This window comes from Apaloderma vittatum, unplaced genomic scaffold (genome assembly GCF_000703405.1).
Source record: "Apaloderma vittatum isolate BGI_N311 unplaced genomic scaffold, ASM70340v1 scaffold3860, whole genome shotgun sequence".
NCBI lineage: Eukaryota > Metazoa > Chordata > Aves > Trogoniformes > Trogonidae > Apaloderma > Apaloderma vittatum.
In genome coordinates, this window is record NW_009694884.1 from 1 (window position 1) to 14,409 (window position 14,409).

A 14,409-nucleotide genomic window follows, 5' to 3' on the forward strand; every position below is an offset into this window, starting at 1 on the left:
CGGAGCTGCCCGAGGCCGTCGTTCGTGTGTGTGTGTCTGTGTGTGTATTTTTCTCCTGGTGGCGTTAGTGCTAAAGTTATCTCGGCGTGTTAACAGTTAGAGGCGAGGAGGCCCTCCTCTACCTCTGCCTTCCGTGGGGAGTGTGCAGTGGTTCAGTAAGAGCCCGGAGGTCGCTCAAAGACAGCGGCTCTTTGCTTCAAGTGCCCAGAGAAAGCGCTTCGGGCTGGCAGGCCGTCCCGGTGCTGAGGGGTTGGCCGCCTTCGCACAGGCCCCGCAGCTGCTCGGTAAAGGAAAGGTTGCTTGGGAGTCAAAACCCGCTCGGTCCGTGGGAACGTGGTCAGCTCCGAAAATGGAGCGTCTGTTTTCTGGGGATTAAACGATCCCTGGTTTAAAACTGGCAGGATGGAAGGAGGAGCTGGCAGAGCAGGAGATAACATGGTGACAAATTGCCGCTCTGGAGCTCCTGGCTCTGGGCCAGGAGGGCCCCGACACCTTCTGCTCCCAGGGCACGAAGCAACCGAGAGCAGGGCTGTGGCTGTGAGTGAAAAGTAAACGGATTTTAGTGTCAAGGGGTAGCAAATTAGTGGTGTTGGTAGGAGAAAGTATCAAGAAGTGTAAGGGAAAGAAAAAAAAAGGAAAGAGGGAGTTAAGCTTGAGGCAGAGATGTAAATTCAAACAGGAATCAGGTTAAGCATTAGTAAGGAAAGACTGAAATTAAGAGCTGGTGAGAAAGGGAAGTTGGCAATGTTTCACAGCTTGCTGAAGACAATAGTTACTGGTGATAGACGTGTTCTTTCTAATGCAATGGTTTTTTTTTCAGAAGTATTTATGGAAAAAATACACGATTTTCTCAATAGCTATTTCTGTTTTTCAGTTTATTCGGAAGGCTGCCACTGAATTTGCATGGATTTAGAAGTTAAAGGAGTTGCTGCATCCCCTCGAAGGCAGGCTCAGCTGTCATCGAGGGGGAAGAAGTATCAGGTATGGTAAATGAAGGCTTATAGTTGTTTTCCTTCCTTTCTTTGACATTTTAACAAATATTTTAGTCATACTTCAGAAGTTTCTTGGTTTGAGGGGATAATGCATTCTGTAGAAAAGGAAAATTTAAGGAAATTTTGTCAGAAGGTGGTAGTACAGTATGACAGCTTCTCAAATGAAGGTGAAAATTTCCAATAAAAATGTCTATCCTAGAAGAACTGTTATTCTGAGTACTTAACGGGGATGTGACAAACTTGGGAATGAACCAGTGCTTGCAGTTAAGAGCAACAGAGGTTTGAACCTGAACTGTGTGCTGTCTTCAGGATGTTGGTGAAACTGATAATGGATGTCTCTATGTGTCTGTTTTGCAAGACAGCAATAAAGTAAAGCAGCCCCCAAAACATGATTGCAAAAGGCACAATGTGTAAAATGAATCTCAGTGCTCTGCATTCGGTACAAAGGGGAATTTTGTTTTCTGGGTATTCCTAATTGTCTGCATTTTGAGATATGGTAGGTGTGCAAGATCACTGTAGCAGAGACTTTCAGGCTAGCTTTTGAAAGCCTGATAGGTACAAATATGATCTTGGAATCTGAGGGCCTTTTTTTTTATTATAGCTAAAGTAAATATTAATATTGTTAATAACAGTTGATTTTTCTCACAGATACTGTGTACTTTATGTCCATGAAGTAAAGTTAATCGGTAATCTTCCCTCAGCCCCCAAGCACCCGTTTAACTTCCTTATTTGCTGGATGACCCCATTAGGAATTCTTGAAGTTTAACTCCCAAGGTGGTGTTTTCCTTTTTTGTTTGATTTGGAATGAAAAGGACCTTTTGTAAATGATATGACATCGCTGTTATAATGTTACCTTTTAACCATTTTTTGAGACTGAAATACCTGTGAACAGCAAGAACATTTGGAGCATTTAGTGTAAGTTGTAAAAGAAGTGTCCATTTGTCTCTAATCTCTCATCCCTCTTTTTTTTCTCTTTCTTATCCCTCTCAGTTTCCAAATCTAGCCTCTCTAATCCATCTGATTTTTGGTGTTTGCAAAAATAAATCATAAATTAAAGTTAGGTGCTTCACCTCATAAATGTGGAGAGTTTTAAGGATGATTTTTGTTTGCTTTCTTCCTGATTTGATGAGTTCTGGAATATCTAGAATGTGGCATGTTCTTTATCTTATCCCAGTTGAGATGGTATAGAAAAGTAATATATTTGTGATTTAATGGGTTGCATTTAGTCTTAAGAATAGGACTAAATTTTGTTATAGATCTTAACTTTTTTTACATCTTTGTCCACGAGGTGGTGATATTTATTATGTGCAAGGTTACTGGAGAGAAACTTTCTTCTTTTTTTAAGCCTGAATCCTCTTTCTTTAAAGGCACTAGAGGGTAGTGTTGCTGAACCATGAACTTCTGTTCCAGGAGCAGGCTTACAAGGGTGTGTGGCAAGAAAGGAGTTAGAATTTTGTGACTGCTCTCAAATCTCAAAAGATGTTAGAGCACTGCTGGAAGTAGGATGTCTGCTCAGTTCCGACTGTGACACAGAGAACTCTCAGCTCAGGAGCATGAAAACAAAGATGCTGGCCCTGGTTCAGGACTTCCCTGAACCAGATTGGGAGGCCAGTTGGGCGAGTTGTTACTGTGTGCTTGGCACAGTCTTCCCTAGGGCTTTGCAGTCGGCTGTTTTCAGAAAGCTGTAGTGGGGATGATGGAGCTTTGTCTCAAGTCTTTCCTTCTTGCCATGTTCTTGCTCAGCTGCATTTGAAGATCTGTGTGGTACATAGACATGAGAAACAAGCAGCGTGAGTACAGAAACTGCCTGGTCATCATCTTGTGCTGCCGTACTAAGGCTGATGTGATACATTTGTGCCAAATATCAGGGCTTCTTCTGAATCCAAGCTAGCTCCTTGTGAGCAAGCTGACTGTCGGTATTCTGGTGCTGGTTTACGGGTTGGCTGTGGAATTTACCTTATCACTCTCTACAACTACCTGAAGGGAGGGCGTAGTCAGGTGAGGGTTGGGCTCTTCTTCTGGGCAACCAGTGACAGGATGAGAGGGCATGGCCTGAAACTGTGTCAGGGGAGGTTTAGGTTGGATCTCAGGAAACACTTCCTCACGGAGAGGGTGCCCAGGGAAGTGGTGGAGTCACCGTCCCTGGAGGTGTTTGAGGAGAGGCTGGATGTGGCACTTAGTGCCGTGGTCTGGCTGATGTGGCGGTGTTGGGTCATGGGCTGGACCTGATGATCTCAGAGGTCTTTCCAGCCTCAACGATTCTGTGATTGTTGATTCCCAACCAACAATGATGATGTGCCCTAAAACCTTGTGAGCTGTGATTCTACACATCAGGAACATGGATTATTTTTAATGCATTATTAATGATGTAGATGCTATCTGGATTCTTAATGGCTGGACAGCTTTCTGCCATGATGAATATTAAGTCTTTTAATCTTACATGATCTGTAAGAATCAGCTTCCAGTGAAAAGTTTTTGTTTTGTCCTTTTATTTATAGCTTCTCAGTCAAATACATCAGCCAGATACTTTGATATATTCCATGGGAAGTTGAAAGAGGGAACTATGTGTGGTAATCCTCATTCTCATAGGTGTGTAATAGTGTGTCATTCTTCTAGGGCTGGAGACCAGATACACGGGCTACTCGTGGTCCTCGGCCACCAGAGTAAGTCTGCTTCTATTCATGATTAATTTGTTTAATTGTGCATTACTAACACAATGCATTTGCATTGGTATTGATATGCAACTCAGTGTTCCATGAAATTTATTATCCTAAGTTTGTTTTCTGTGATTTATATTTAGAGTAGAATATTTGATGCATTATTTACATTGGAATTAAGTTGATTTGCATCTGGTGGAGCTTAGCAGTAGAGTTGTACTCAAAGCTTTTATATTTATGCCTAGTCTTTCTTGAATACCTTTAATATAAGAATCTGCAAAAAGAAAAACGTATTTTAATTATTGATTTTCTTTGCATGTACTACAGTAAAAATTACAGAGAAATTGCTGTGAGGTGTTTTTACAGGCAATGGGAGATTTTGAACAGCACTTATAAAATTTAAAACCTTGTAGTGATTTTAGCAGATAAGCAACATTTGCCATTCCGAGAACCATGTCTGATAGTTTAGGGTTTTTTCTTTACTGAAATGCTTTAGAGCCAACTTAACTTTCTGTGTTATTTTACAAGTATGTGTGACTGTGACCTTGGATTGTTCATATCAAAGTGAAAGAACTTCAATTTCTGTGTACTGTCAGTCATTCTCTAATGAAAAGAAGATGGAAATTAAGAAGCTCTCTTATTCCAAGAAGTAATCTAATTATAATGGTGTTGTTGGGAAATATTGATGACAAAATATAACAAAAAACGTTTTCCCGGTGCTCAGGCGTATACGTGGAATAAAGGCAGGAGGCACAGAGTTGCTTTGAACTGGAGATGTTTTCATTTATTTAAGCAGAATAAAATACTGAGGTATAGTTGGCTTCTGCTGTGTTAATCTCTTCCAAAAAACGTGGAAGGTTTGCATCCCAAGGAGCTTTTGCTTCCTTGTTGCCTCTCTGGTAACTGATTATAAAGGGATGTTGACACAGACTTGCTGTAGAAGACAGGAGTAGGGAATTCTTGATTTATGATCTTGTTGCAGCAGCAGCTCCTATTGGAACATGAAGAGAAGCTGGGATGGGCGAGCTGGGAGTGAAGAAGGGCCTGGTGGGGGCCCTTTGTGGCTGCAACAGGGGACGAGGAAAAGCTCCGTGGCCAGTTTCTGAGTTGAAGGAAGAGGCGCTAAAGGGGATTTGCCAAGTCGGCGATCTCCAGTTGTAGTGAAACTGCTCACAGCTAGGAAATTTTTGTGAAGGAGCTAATAGTAATAACTAATAGTTTGTATTTACTGCAATTAAAAAATAAGAGGAAGTATTTCTGTTAAAATTGTTTTAACTTCCTGCAGGGTGCCATGCCTAGATCTAGGGAGGCTGGGAGATTCTGATCAAGAGGTAATTATAAATTCTGTCTTGAGTAGCTTTTACAATTCATGTGTTGCAAGAATTTATAAAAATATGAGTCTGAATATAAAATTATTATGATTGTTTGTATTTTTTTCCTGGGTAATTTTAGGATGGAGACTCTTACATACCATACAGTGGAAGTTATCTTCACACATGCCCTCTAGATGCATCTTCAGATTGGAGAGCGTCGCTACAAACACCATGTGTGCAACATCATCAGGCTCGAGAGGTCAGCCTTGTCGCCACAAATATCTTTAAAACATGCCCCTTTAGTAGTTTAGGAAGTCAGACTTAGCCCCATTATACAAATTCTCTTTTTCCTTTTGGTTAAACTTTTATCTACAAGTGCTACTGGTCCAAAATATTTTTGGCAAAGTACTTTTTACTGAGAAGCCTCTAGAATATTTCAAAAATCCTATTTTCTAATATACCTTAGCTCTTCTTTGTTGGTTGATACACTCTTCCTTTTCATTGTACTAATTTTTTAAGAGTTATATTATTAGCTAGCTCTATTAACAATTTGTCAAAGCAACTGAAGAATTTAATACTTTTTAAGTAGCGTATAACTGGTTTATCTTTCTAAACAAAGGGGAATTTACAAAAATAATAAAGATAAGATTGCGACTAGACAGTTAGTGCGTGACTAAAGACAAAACCTAAGCTAACAAAGAGTAAGTATTGTTTCTGTGGAAGAATAGTTACTTTTGGTGAAAAGGAAACTTTTGGGGTTACGTGCAGCCATTTCATAGGGTTTTTCTTAAATCCATTGTCTTTAAAGCAGAACTGTGATGTTAACTTTGGAATTATGTTTAAATTGTCAGAGCACTTGTATTGTTAAAATATCAGCATTGTTTTTCTCCTTAATGACTAAGAAACTTAATCACCTCTAATCTTTATAAGGAACATCCATAGTCCAAATGCCAGCATTCTGGTTTATAATACAGTATGGCACTGTTCAGGATCAATATCCAGTATGACAGTTTTAAGAATTAATTTAATTACTGAGTTATTACAGTTTCCTGAATGCAGAAGTAGTTTTCCTTTGAACTCTTATATCCAAATTTAATTTGAACAAATTAATTTGACAGTTTTTTATTTGATCATGATACATACTTCATTTCTCTTTAGTTTAAACAGATGCCTAGAAAATCTTGTCAGAAGAAAATAGAGGTAAAGTAGCTGAAAAATAAGATACACTGACAAAATACCATTAGCAATTCAGCAGTAGAGTACTATGGTCTGAAAATGTATGTTTTAACGTTTGTGTGACAGAAGTTAGTTTATTGGAGACACTATTTTTAATCTGTCATTCCATCAGTATTTTGAGTGTTTAAGATGCGATAATTAAAGGAAAAGTGCTGAAGTATTGCAAACAGTAGTCTTCTGGGTTTAGTCCCTATTTATTAAAGAAATCTGAAACTTTAAAATAATTCAGGAAGAATGCTACCTACATGATTATTTCCTACTGTAATGATGCGCCATATATAATCATGATAACGATCTTATGCTTAGTGGTACATTTTTATATGGTTAGGGTGTGGAAATATCCTAACTAATAAATTTTATATTTTTTTGCAAGAATTGGAAAATATATGATTTAAAAATCCATTATTTCGTAAATAATTATCTTATGTAAACCTAAGAAATACTCTAATGAGTGTGTTTAAAACAGAAGTGTAGTTAGAAAGTAAAATAATTATTAATTAATTTGTACATATCCTGTGCCCCTTAAAATGGATTATAAAATAACCTGTAGCACAGGACTCCAAACAAGCTGGAACTCAAAGTGAATCTTTATATGTTTCCCTATATAACCAAATGGTTTTTCAATGTTAAAAAAAAAGAAAAAAAGTGCTTTTAAATAAAACGTGAAATGCTTAAGTGCTTATCGTTTTTTGTGGGGTTTTTTTTTCAAATAATCAACTAAGAATGTACTACTAATGTTTATGTGCCCAACATAGGTATTTATGCATGTCTTCAGCTGCAACTGTAAACATGTAACCACAGATAGGTTATTTTCCCCTGTGGTGCATTGTAAGCGTGCAGTACAAACATACTCGAGTTTCAATGGGTCTGTCTGCCTACAATTTCCCTGCTTGTTTTAACTTTTTTTTTTTAAAAAATAAATAAGAAGTTCATACAGATAATTCTCTCTAGCTGCAGGAAGGCTAACAGGGGTTTGGTATGGCTTCTTTTTGTTTCTTTGGGTGTTTCACCATTCTCTACTTTCCTCGATGTCTTGTTGCTTACTGTCTGCCTTCATTGTGTCTTAAATACTAAGTGCTGAGTGTGCAGGAGTGTATCTTCTCTTCACTTACTCTCTTCTGCTCTCCTTCTCTCTCTCTCTCTCTTTGTCTGACTTCCCCCTCTCCCCTTTTGTGGAGAAGATTTTCAAGCAGTTCTAAAATATCTCAAATGTATTCCTCTGAGTGGCTTTTATTTCTACATTACTTACTTCTGGGCATTCCTTTAGCAAGATATATTCCAACTTCTTCACTAACAGACTGTGTAAGTAAATCTTTCCAAAATAGGTCACTTTTGGAAGAATAATTTAAATATAGTCTTATTATTCAGGAATTAACCAGTGAAGGGATGTGGATCCTCTTTTGAAAGAGAAAGCTGCCCTTCCGAGAACTTCAGTCTTTCGAGTTTTTGAGAAGTGGTTTCCTAGAACAGCTTTGTTACACCACCGTTGCAAGTTGAGATGTGTCAAGTAGAGATAACTCTTAGTTTTGTTAGTGTTGAAGGAATATTACTTAAACATTGAAGTTGTTAGTTATTCAGCAAGAGAGAGAAGAATGGAGGCTTGGCCTTCTGTCATTGCTGCTGTTTCTACTGATCCAGCCACCACAGTGTAGAGCCCTGAAATGGATGTAAAGTTAGGCTTTTCAGCTGGTGTTATTCTAGGGAAGCAAGTCCCAGTGCTAATACTCATCTCCCACCTCCCAACTTCTGGTTGAAAAAAATCTGTTAGCCCATTTCCAGCCATCCAAAATCAAATGTCAGATTTCCCATTTTAGTGATATGTAACATTATCTTACAGGATGGAACCACTGATTCTTGACCGTTCCCTTTTAAAAAAAGTGAAGAGCCAAACCATTTGGCTGTGTACTTTTTAGACTGAAATATGAATAGAATAGAATGTGAAGAACTCAATGAGAATTAAGCCTGAATATACAGCCATATCCGTATTTTTTTCCTAATGGGATGTATAGTGTCGAGAAGTTTCAGAAGTTAGACTGGGTGTGAATTATAATAATGCTGTTCTCATGCCGTAGATCAACTAGAGGCTTTTATATTGATTGCTCTTTGCTTTGGCATTCTGTTTTGGAGGAGAAGACAATACCAGAAAATCTGCCATCCCCAGCAGACAAATACAAACTGAAGTATCGTCAGTATGAAGCGGATATGAAGGAAGAATATAAGCAGTATTCTCAGAGAATTGAAGGAAAGAAAAAAGACTACCTCAAACATCCAGAAGCTTCCATAAAGGTAGCTAGCAAAGAAGTAATTACATTTGTAAATAGCAAATGTCCGTTGGCATTTCATTACAGTGTTTGGACAAGATTTGAATGTGTGTGTAATTAATTTCTTGCATGTTTTTATTGTAAAGCAATAATTTCGGCATCTAGTGTTGAGTTGGAAATAATATATGGAAGCTTGTGTAAGTTATTGCGGAGAAAGAAACAGATTCCATGAGAATCTGAAGTATGCTTGCATTCTCTGCTAAGAAATATAACATTTACCCTTACAGTACACCTCTAGCCTGAGCATGAACATTAGCATCGGTTATAGGCAAGAGTTTGCAGCCTAAGAAGATGAGACAGTGGGAAGATCAATGTAAAGTGTTATTTCCAAATACAGAAATGCATTCAAGCTTTTTTAAAAAAAAAGGAAGTATATTAATTATTATTATATTCAATTATGCCTGCATATAGGACTTAAAAAAGGAGAAGTGAAAGGTGTAATCTGTTACCTTTCTATTAAGACTGAAAATGGAAAGGAATATGGGGTTAAAATAATGAAAGATATTGCCTGTACTTTTTGTTTTGACATTGTATAAGATCCAGTACAGTCCTTCTGCATTTTTTTTTTTAAAATTAAAAATAAGATGCAAACAAGGGAAGTTGAGTGGAGAGAAACTAGAAAACAAAGAACTGGAGAAACCCCAACTTTCCTCTTGTTCTGGAAGAGATAGTGGAGAAGGATGGTTGCGCGGAGCAAGATACATCATTGTAGGAGGTTTAAGGAAACAGGAAACAAACATAAGCAACAGCTGTGAGGACTGGTCGAACACTAGACTGTACTGAGGGCAGATGGCCCTTCAAGAATCTTAATGAGAAGTTAAGGATGCAGATATTGAGGGAACATATTGTGCTCATTGCTTTTCAGAGAAAAGGTTTGTGATGAACAGCACAATAGCTTTTAATGTTCAGTAGAATGAAAACGGGAGGCCTTACATCAGGCAAAGATTATGTTTCACATATTGTTGTTATTGTTTTACACATATAGTTGATAGTTTTAAAGGGGCTTTCCCCTCTATAGTCAGCTTCTAGTGTTCGGATAAAACTCGGAGAACCTGTAAGTACCTATAAGTAAGCATTCCATGAGTAAAAGAGCTCAGCAAAAACCCCAGTTCTGTTACATTTTTTAGTTTTATGTTTAGTAGAAGTTAAGATTTTTGATTCTGAGGATTTGTTGTATTATTGCAACTCCTTTATATGCTGTACTGCAAGCCTGTTGAAAGGGTATTTACAGCAGCAAAGTTAATCTGCAACTGAAGAAATAGGTGGAAAGTGTATTCTGAGAGACAGAAAGAATTGGCTTTTTCAGGTGATTTGGGTTCCAGGAAGGTACTGGCTAAGCACTAGAAGCCATGTGTGTCAGTTCTTATGACAGATTTTAGTGGGATGTCTAGCAGACTAAATTTTCTATGTTAGATATTATCACTGCTTAAATCTGATCAGTGGAACTTGTAATAATTTTCTTCAAAGAAGCTCCTCTTAGAGGAGCATAGCTACAAAAATCTACTCTTTTGCTTTCTTTCTTGTGCTCCCTCCTTTCTGACTTCTGCAAATGCAGTCTCCTTTGTCAGTTTTCTTCCTATCCCCCATAATAATGGAGATATTACCATAATACCCTCGGACTGATTTATGTCTCTTAGACGCAGTTCAGCAGTATGCTTTGCCTTTTCTCTGTCTAGACTGTATTTAACTTCTTTGGTGGCCAAAAAGCAACATCTCTGTAGTGGTGAACTTTGAGCTATATGTGTACTGTCAAATCCGCCACTTTCTCTTGGCTGTTCTCAAGCAGAACAGAAAAAGGATGAGCTCTTGTCTCCTTCAGAGAGGTACTAACAGTCGGCCTTCTCTGACTTCCTGCTTATTCTTCACAAAGCTTGTAGGAACACAGTATTTTTGAGATTTTTTTTTTTATTTCAATATGGTAAGTATTCAAAGATACAAAGGAAGACTAGAAAGCAAAATTTCTAAGTTCAGTTCCTGTAGAAAGCTAGGCTTAAAAAATAATTCTAATTGGCATGAAGTAGGAAAATGTAGACACTTCAAATATTAAGGAAGGAAGAGAAAAATACTTTTAAATAAGTTGTTGAGAAAAATGTATTGTGTGGGTTTTGTTTGGTTTTCTTACAATTAATCTAATGTATGAAACGTGTTTTCGAATGTGTTTTTGTGTAGGGTAAACAGCCTGAAGATGGACCTAATGAACTTACAACTCTTGATGAGAAAGCTCTCCTGCAACAAAGCTGCATGAGCAAGCCCTATAATATAGGGCACAGTTTAAGGAAGTCAGAAGCTGTAAGTATTTTGGCTGGTGTTATGCTGTTAGCTGTCTAGACTTGCAGGATGACTTCCCAGATGTTTAACAGAAGTTAGGCCTTTCGTGATTTTATCCTAGTGTGTAATTGCACCCATTGAAATCATGGGAGTTTGAACAATTTCAATGGGAGGTGAACTGAGCAATCCAGTGAGTGTTTTTTAATCTTATCTGCAGTGCTTGCATTTTATGCAGTAATGCACATAAATGAGAATGCGAACTATGAGTAATAAGTGCAAGTATATTAAGTAAACCTTAATACAGTGTTACATTTCCTCTGATCTGTAGCTTGTACCTGAGCCTGTGTTCCATGATCGGTTTCCATGTTTCCATCGACTCTTACTCCAGCTTGTTTCTAGAGTAAACAGGCTGCTTTCCCCTCACTAACTTCTGAAGTAGAGTATGTGATGCGAACTGACTTTACAAGCTGCACGGGCTCTGCTGCTGGTATTGGATCGAGTCAGCCACAGCTTTGGCTGAGGCTTCAGGCTCCAGGGATGGAGCTTCTACAGCATCTCTAGGCAGCATCTTCCTGTGATACACTGCTCTTCTTGTGAAGAAGTTCTTCCTGTTATCCCTACCAAGGCTCAGCATGTAACCTTCACGTCCTGGTATACTGCTGGCCACTGTCCAAAAAAGTTAGGTTCTGTTTTCTTCGTAGCTTCCTTTTGGCTGTAAGGATGTTTTCAGAATGCTTCAGAACTGCTGCTTCTGCAAACTAAATGAACACAAGCTCCCTTAGCCTCTCCTCTCAGTTACTTTGACTCTGATCATCTGTCAGATCCTTTCCAGGTTCGTCTCAATCCTGTTGGCCACGGGAAGGAGGGAGCCCAAAAAAATGGAAACAAGTATGGCCTCACTAGCAAGCATAGAGGGGAATTAAAACCTTACTTCTGTGGGTGTGCTGCATGATTCAGTATTTCCATATGCAGAGTGATGGCTTTCATAGCTATTTTTGAACAGAGTTAGCATTCTGACTTTCTCATGGGATGCTAAGCCATGAGAAATTTTATGAGATTGTAAAAGTAAATAATAATTTTAATTTATTTTGTTTGCTCATCACTATGCACTGAATTTTGCATCACTGCAAATGAGATTTCTAGTCTCGTGGAAGTGAATGCAGATGTTGCACTACTGAGATCACTATTCATTTTCATAAGAAAATGTTTTCAGAAAGTACATTTATGATGAACTTGAGGAACCTCCTGTGTCTTATTTTTAGAATAAATTTTAAAATCTATACTACAGAATGGAGATAATGAAGTACCATTAAAATAAGTACTTAATACCATATCAGATAAGCTGAAAACACTGAGAAAGGGAGCAGTGCAGGACCACAAAATAAGAGGTACACTGCAGCTGGCGTGCTTTATAAAGAAGCCAACAGGTGTCTGAGCAAGGTGTCCCTGGACCTTAAGAAGCCCTTTTGTTATTAATTAGTGCTCACAATTGCAGAGGTCTGATGTCTTTTTCTAGGGGAGACCTCTCTTTGGTTCTGTCAGGTTCAAGCTTTTGACAGTAATAGGAATAATGGAAAAAATTGAAAGTAGTAACTATCTATGTAATAATTCAATTGAGTTTATGTTGCTTCAGTTGTTGGCATTTGATTTTAAGGTACTTTGAAAATTTGCTTAAGAGTACATGTCGTGGGTTAGGGCTGGGCCAGCCACGGTACACAACCTTCCTTTTGCTGTAACCATTACCAAAAACTCTAATATTAAAGTAAAATTTCTCATAATTTTTCTGTAGTTTGGGATGAAAGTTCCCTCATTCAGGACAGATTCTAGTACACGTGTGATTGCAAATAGGTGCTATATGTAATAAAATTAGCTTGTTTTTCTTTTTTTTTTTTTTGGAAGAAGATTAGTTTTCTCTGAATATTTGTGAACAAGAGTTACTATTTTTTAAACAGGGAGAGCTGCTGGAGGTTCAATGTTTGCCTCAGCAATTTTGCAAATTCGTAGTAGAGCTTTTGGATAAGAGCTGAATGTAAGATGTTCCGTGGAAGAATTCATTTAGTAACCTAGTACTGAATGGAAACTTGAAAGTGTAAGGTTTCTTTTTTTAAAATCAGATTCTTTTCAGCATGCTAGCTGGTTCAGCTATATAAACCAGGGTCCATGGAACATGCTGTGTTTTAACGAACACTGCTCAGTATTATCACTGTGTCCTCCTTTACATATTACTTTTTTAGTGTATCTGTTGTGACAGTTAATGGGCAAAGATTCAGTAAATTAGAGTAAAATGTCCTCTAGTTCTGCAGGGTGCAAAAATGGAATATGAAAGCAAGCTAAGAAGCCCCCCGTCTCCTGTGATTCGGAAATCTTCGAAGACTTAAAATCAGTTCAGAATAAACTCCATCTGGTTTGGTGTTACATTATTCATTTGGGATTTTAATGTTTGTTTTGATTTTTTTTTTTGGCCTTGTTTTTTTTTTTTTAGTACCAATCAGTATTTACTTGAAGGTTGTGAATTATACCCATAACATCTCTGTGGAATTAGAGGTTACACCTTACAGTTACCTGTTGTCTGGGAACCAACTTTTGGTTCTTCTTCAGCCATAGGAAGGATTGATCTATCTAGAATTCAGTTTGCACACAAGAATTACGTGGAAAAAATAATCAATCAGAAAAATACCTTAATTCTTAACTTTCAGAATACCTACATGGTTGTCAAAAAGGTTGCATAAACTCCCTCGCTAACAATAATCTGTTTTCTCATATACAGATTTTTTTTTTCTGAAAAAAAGGGCAAATTTAAGTGCAGTTGAAACAGTTCAGAAATCTGGAAGATAAAGTGAACAGAAATGCTGGGGCCTGGTTGTGGCAAGTGGCCTCCATGCTGTCCTGGGCAATCCTCTGTGCTTTGGTTTCTCTTTCTATGAAACAAATGCTGATCAACACCAGACTACTTCACAGTGAATGACATGAGATTATGGTTCAATGTTACTCTAATAAAAATAGTAATAAGATTATGTTAAATCCCCTTCCCCCTTAAAATGATCTTTCCTGAAAGGTTTTCCAGATTGGCTTATCTCAGCAGAAAATTTTTCTGGCGTGCAGCAAATAGAAATTGCGTGTTGAGACTAAGTGTTAAAAGAATTTTTTTGACTAAGTATTGCTGGAGGTAAATTTCATTCTCTGAGTTGGAATCTGTGTCAACCGTGAAACCTGAAATACTGTGAGTTTCCTCAGGCTCTATTGTACTTAAAGAATTTTGGGAAACCATACAGAGATAAGGATGCTACTTGTCAACTGGAATTCTAGAATTTTTTTCTTTATTGACAAATAATATGCATAGATGACTTGACTGTGTAGCAGAGAATATTATTTGTCTATTTGTTATGCAAATAGAAGTCTATTAAAAAACCCCAAACCATTAATTGTGACATTGGAATGCTACCTTAAAGAGTAATTTATTATTTAAAGTGTCTTCTGTTATGTAGTTCATTTGCTCTCAGTAAGTTTTTCATTGCAGGAGGATGTTGCTGCAGAGAGAAGAAAACAGGTTGTAGTAGAACAAGTGATGGTGGATCAGTTATCTAGGTAAGAGAATTTATAATGTAAAATTTCTGTTTTCCCT

General features: G+C 37.7%; 2 protein-coding genes across 2 annotated transcripts in view; both read left to right on the forward strand.

Annotated features, from left to right (window-relative positions):
• Positions 1-903: 903 nt before the first annotated feature.
• LOC104273663 (calcyphosin-2-like) lies at positions 904-9,591 on the forward strand. The gene is made up of 6 exons (XM_009869066.1): positions 904-981; positions 2,880-2,990; positions 3,609-3,655; positions 4,935-4,980; positions 8,326-8,484; positions 9,538-9,591. The coding sequence occupies exons 1-6, from the start codon at positions 904-906 to the stop codon at positions 9,589-9,591; spliced, it is 495 nt and encodes a 164-aa protein (XP_009867368.1).
• Positions 9,592-10,718: 1,127 nt separating this feature from the next.
• Positions 10,719-14,409, forward strand: part of LOC104273655 (calcyphosin-2-like) — a 19,001-nt gene continuing 15,310 nt past the window's right edge. Inside the window, exons 1-2 of the mRNA XM_009869056.1 lie at positions 10,719-10,808; positions 14,305-14,372. Coding sequence (XP_009867358.1) covers positions 10,761-10,808; positions 14,305-14,372 — 116 coding nt within the window. The 5' untranslated portion in view covers positions 10,719-10,760. The remainder of the gene's footprint in view (positions 10,809-14,304; positions 14,373-14,409) is intronic.